The sequence below is a fragment of the Schistocerca cancellata genome, chromosome 7 (genome assembly GCF_023864275.1).
Source record: "Schistocerca cancellata isolate TAMUIC-IGC-003103 chromosome 7, iqSchCanc2.1, whole genome shotgun sequence".
In the NCBI taxonomy this organism is placed as follows: Eukaryota; Metazoa; Arthropoda; class Insecta; order Orthoptera; family Acrididae; genus Schistocerca; species Schistocerca cancellata.
The window spans coordinates 309,520,394-309,526,393 of NC_064632.1; the positions used below are offsets into that span (position 1 = coordinate 309,520,394).

Genomic DNA, 6,000 nt, shown 5'->3' on the forward strand with positions numbered 1-6,000 from the left:
CAACGTAGAGAAAGAGTTCATAAAATTCGAGTCCGCAGGTCGTGTTCGTGCGGTAGCGTTCTCGCTTCCCACGCCCGGGTTCCCGGGTTCGATTCCCGGCGGGGTCAGGGATTTTCTCTGCCTCGTGATGACTGGGTGTTGTGTGATGTCCTTAGGTTAGTTAGGTTTAAGTAGTTCTAAGTTCTAGGGGACTGATGACCATAGATGTTAAGTCCCATACTGCTCAGAGCCATTAGAACCATAAAATTCGACTCGTATAACAAGTAAAATTGCCATTTGCATAAACATAGACACCGAAAGCTTGCAACTATCGGGCGATAACGATGAAACTTTTGTGCACGAATCATGTAGCACTGCTTTCTATGCTTACTGTGGTTACAGGGAGGCATATTCAGAGTTTTCGGCGTACATGTTATAAACAAGCAGATGATTATTAGTCTCGAAGAGAAATTATCGTTTTGAACAGCAGAAATCTGCCACATCTGCATTGAATTCTTCAAGCAAACTGATACTAAACACAGAGATATTTGTTGTTTTACAGGCATATTTCGACGAACCGCACATGATAATTATAATTTAAGTTGCAGACCTAACTTTAAGGTGTTTGTCGTGTTTCACAATCTGACGAATTACGATGCTCATCTTATAAGTATCAACCGTTGTGAACGAGTGGAAGAAACCGACCACTGCAGAACTGTTAAAACAAATCATCCCCATGTTTCTGTAATTGATACAAACACAAAAAAGCGTAACACCTTTAGTGAATCTAACACAACTGTGACATAAAAATTCGGTTTATAGATTCCCTCAACTTTCTAGTGTGTTCTCTAGAAAAACGTGCCTTATATTTCAAACCAGACAAGCTGAAAACAGCAAGAAAGCCAAGAAGGACAAAGATCTTTGTAGGTGGCCGAAAGACGACTTTAACATAATGTTTCTCTGGTTCCTGCCTAATTTTAGACGATATATTGACCTACGTTTGGAACGAACGCACAGGATTTGAACAGCTCTAATTCCTCATTAACTTTCCGGTGATCTGGTGTATTCTTCATTAAAGCTGTGCTAATTTGATGTCGAGAATCGTCAATGTCTTTGAAGAGAGACTGTAGGTGTTGCAGATAAATGGTGCATGCAACAACACGATCACAAATGGGTCTTCGTGTCTCAGATGAAGCAACACTCGTCAGGGGGCGTTGAACTCGAGAAAGGGCGGCAATGCAGCGAAAGATTATTTTGGGTGTAAAATTGACGACTTGTACCAGCAATCACAAGTGTAAAAGCCCCATGAAAATGGCTGAATGGCTGTCACCCGAAACGTGACAATATGTCGACATCAGCTGCCACAATTCGCGAAACCTTTTGCAACAATACTCATTACGACGGGATTCAAGTATCACGAGAAAGAGAATGGCTAACAGTGGTAGAAGGTACCCTCCGCCATTCACCGTGTGGTGGCTTGCAGAGTATGTGTGTATATGTAGATGCAGGACCAACACCGCTCTTCACCCCTTCTTCTAATCCAGCGTTATGCCATTAAGACGGGGTCCGTCAGCAAGCCTCGATTGCACATTTCACTCGTGTGTAACTAAATACTTGCTCACATGGCGAGATCTGTAAATGCATTGAGTGATGGATTACTCACCACACTTGGGGAATGAGACGACCCACACGTCGTCGGAGCGCACCTCGAAGTCTGAGACGCAGGTCCAGTTGCGGCGGTAGTGGTCTGTGACGATGCAGCGCGAAGGGTCGGCCCTCCACAGCACAACCTTCCCATCACGCTCCCTCACTGGCTCGAAGTGCATCGCACCCATCTGCTGCCTGAGAAACAGATTACATTTGCACACTTGTACAGAAGTGCACTGGCGCAGTATGGCTATGACGTCTGAATTGAGGTCGTTGCACGCTTGAAGGAACAGAATTGAAATACATTCCACAACTGATTTAAAACTGCGACATTCACACAAACCGTCAACGAACAGAACGGAACGTGGGAGTCGTGTTTTCTAGGGAAGAAACGGTCGACGTGGTTATGGGTGATGGGGACTGCGTCCTTATCTGCTAACTGCCCAAATTAAAGAAAGAGAAGGAAGATTTGATTTAGCGTCCAGTCGACGGCTAGGTCGTTAGATACGAAGCACAAACTCGGGTTGGGTCAAGGATACAAAAAGAAATCGGTCGTGCTCTTTCAAAGGAACCGTTTGCCTGGAGTGATTTAGGGAAGACAAGGAAAACGTAAATCCGGATGGCCGGACGCTGCTTTCCGCGCTGCCCCATGTTATACACTACTGGCCATTAATATTGATAGACCAAGAAGAAATGGAGATGATAAACACCTATTCATAGGACAAATATATTATACTAGAAATGACATGTGATTACATTTTGACGCAATTTGGGTGCATAGATCCTGAGAAACCAGTACCCAGAACAAGCACCTCTGGCCGTAATAACGGCCTTGATACGCCTGGGCATTGAGTCAAACAGAGCTTGGATGGCGTGCACAAGTACAGCTGCCAATGCAGCTTCAACACTGCCACAGTTCATCAAGAGTAGTGACTGGCGTATTGTGACGCGCCAGTTGCTTGGCCACCGTTGACCAGACGTTTACAATTGGTGAGAGATCTGGAGAATGTGCTGGCCAGGGCAGCAGTCGAACATTTTCTGTATCCAGAGAGGCCCGTACAGGACCTGCAACATGCGGTCGGGCATTATCCAGCTGAAATGTAGGGTTTCACAGGGATCGAATGAAGGGTAGAGCCACGGGTCGTAACATCCACTGTTCAAAGTGCCCTCGGTGCGAACAAGAGATGACCGAGACGTGTAACCAACGGCACCCCATATAATCACGCCAGGTGGTAAGCCAGTATGGCGATGACGAATAAACACTTCCAATGTGCGTTCACCGCCATATCGCCATACACGGATGCGACCATCACGATGCTGTAAACAGAACCTGGATTCATCCGAAAAACTGACGTTTTGCCATTCGTGCACCCAGTCGCGTCGTTGAGTACGCCATCGCATGCGCTCCTGTCTGTGATGCAGCGTCAAGGGTAACCGCAGCTATGATCTCCGAGCTGATAGTCCCTGCTGCTGCTAACGTCGTCGAACTGTTCGTGCATATGATTGTTGTCTTGCGAACGTCCCCACCTGTTGACTCAGGGATCGAGACGTGGCTGCACAATCCGTTACAGCCATGCGGATAAGTTGCCTGCCATCTCGACTGCTGGTGATAAGAGGCCATTGGGATCCAGCACGGCGTTCCGTGTTACCCTCCTGAACCCACCGATTCCATATTCTGCTAACAGTCATTGGATCTAGACCAGCGCGAGTAGCGGTGTCGCGATACGATAAACCGCAATCGCAATAGGCTACAATCCGACCTTTATCGAAGTCGGAAACGTGATGGTACGCATTTCTTCTCCTTACACGAGGCATCACAACAACGTTTCACCGGGCAACGCCGGTCAACTGCTCTTTGTGTATGAGAAATCGGTTGGAAACTTTCCTCATGTCAGCACGTTGTAGGTGTCGCCACCGGCGCCAACCTTGTGTGAATGCTCTGAAAAGCTAATAATTTTCATATCACAGCATCTTCTTCCTGTCGGTAATATTTCGCACGTCGTCTTCGTGGTGTAGCAATCTTAATGGCCAGTAGTGTATATAGTGTTGATTACCTGAGTACCCCACACTTCCCAGGTATTTATTAATAACAATCTTCTAGTAGCCCATATCCACTTCTCCTGACTCTATCCACCTGCTCCTTCCCCCTCTGTCCACCTCCTAATCACACTCTTAGTCCAACTCTTCCTCCTCCCTGTCTGTCTGTCCATCTCTTCCTCCTCCCTCTGTCTGTCCATGTCCTCCTCTTTCCTTTCCCTGTCCATCTCCTCTTCTCCCCTCTCTCTGTTCATCTCCTGTTTCCTATCTGTCAATTTTCCCTTCCCCTCTCTCTGTCTATATCCTCCTAACCGCTATCTGTGTCCATCACCTCCTTCCCCCTGTGTGGCTATCCATCTCTTTCTCCCCCTTCTCTCCACGTTATCACTCCCACTCCAATAGTAGTTTTCTGGTTCTTACTGTTACAACACTTCGTTCCAGATAGCAAAATGTGTACCCTGTTTGGCTGAAATCGATTTAGATGTTTAGCAGGAACACTTTGCCCGTGGTTTTGCCTTTGTACATACACGTTACATATATTTCATATATAGGGTCATTCGCGAAGATATGCAAATATTTTAGTACGTTATTCTACAAGTACAGCTAAAGGAAAAAGTTCATATAAACATAGGTCTGCAATGTTTAGTTACGGAGTTGCGGCTAATAAAAGATTTTGTCTGAAATTTAGCAACTTCGCTAATATGAAACCATCACAAACCTGTACGAGGTTAAAGTAAAACACGATTTTCATTTATTTTGTTGTTATTGATCTGGCAAATCTAATAAAACATGTCCCAGACGTGTATCTGGAGTAGTTTTCCAGAACATCCAGAGAAGCAAAGTCATAATTCCGTAAAATTTTTAATTTATTGACTACTTGGCCCAATTTGTTTTTTTTTTCTTAAATTCCAAACAATTGCACAAAGTTTTCAACAGAAGTTGTAGAGAATTTAATTTTGGAAAAATTATGGTAATAACGTTAACTTAAGCTGTATGAACGTGTCAAGTAATGTGCTTTTATTAATACGATAGCACATGTGAATTCATGTTAAACCGGAAAAAACAAACCTCAGTGTTAAGGAAGTTGCACATTGTACATGCAGTTTTACAATTCATTGACAGTAAATGTTCAAAAATGTCTCCAGCGAGTTCAATGCATTTAGCTGCACTTGTATGAACAAATTTTGTTGCCCGTTTCAGTTCCACAGTGTTGTTCTTGATTTTGTCAACTGTATTCATAATGCGAGCAAGTAATGCCTCACATGTCTTTCATCCATCCCCATACACAAAAATCCATTGCTGTTAAATTGGGCGCCAAATTGGGCCAGGTAGTTAATAAGTTAAAAATTTTACGAAATGACGTTTTTACTTCTCTGGATGTTCTGGAAAACACGTCTGGGATATGCTTTATTAGATTCACAAAACCAATAAAAACAAAATAAATGGAAATCCTGCTTTACTTTCACCTCGTACAGACTTACGATGGTTTTCTATTAGCGAAGTTGCTAAATTTCAGACAAAATCTTCTATTAGCCTTAACTCCGTTATTGAACATTTGCAGACCAATGTTTATATGAACTTTTTTCTTTAGTTTTACTTGTAGAAAAGCATATTAAAATATTTGCATATCTCCGTGAATAACCCTGTATATTAAACATATTTAACACATATTTGTACACAGATTTCACCTATGTCTCTAGCGAATTTCACCCAGCAGTTTCGTTTTCACGCAGCTCAGTGTTTATGACGTAATATCTCCTGAACTATTTTTCGTACAATGACATAGTTTTCAGGAATATCGAGTGGCGTATGTGGATACTGTCTGTGAAATGTGTTGAGAATAGAGAAAGTACAAAGAAATAACAAAGCAGCAGCTTTTCCTACCTCTCAGTGTTTATGACGTCATGTCTCCTGAACAATGCGTCGTACAATGATATGGTTTTGCAAGTACATTCAGCGGTATATGTGAGTACTGTATTGCAAATAGAGACAGCAGTAAAGAAGTAATAAAACAAAACGTCATGCTTGATGCGGTAGTTTTACTGCGTGAGCGGCGAAAATTTAGTAAGCGATAAACTTACTTCCTTTCATCATTTTGCTTGTGTTTTCGTCACTAAGTTCTCTCACTCTCAAATACTGGATGGATATAGTCTGGCTATTAGCACGGCGTGAGCTACACTTCTTTCTCACCCCTAACCGCGCCCCTGTAAGAGGTAAGGTAGTTCTCACCCCCCAGACAGCAAGTGATATGTGTACCATGTTTGGCTGAGATCGATCCAATGGTTTAGAACGAGACGTGAAATAAACATACATACAAACACTTTTATAATATGTATA

At 43.2% G+C, this 6,000-nt stretch overlaps 1 protein-coding gene across 1 annotated transcript in view; it reads right to left on the minus strand.

Moving 5' to 3' along the window:
- Window positions 1-1,805, minus strand: part of LOC126092745 (luciferin sulfotransferase-like) — a 36,264-nt gene extending 34,459 nt beyond the window's left edge. Inside the window, exon 1 of the mRNA XM_049908470.1 lies at window positions 1,643-1,805. Coding sequence (XP_049764427.1) covers window positions 1,643-1,805 — 163 coding nt within the window. The remainder of the gene's footprint in view (window positions 1-1,642) is intronic.
- Window positions 1,806-6,000: the final 4,195 nt, after the last annotated feature.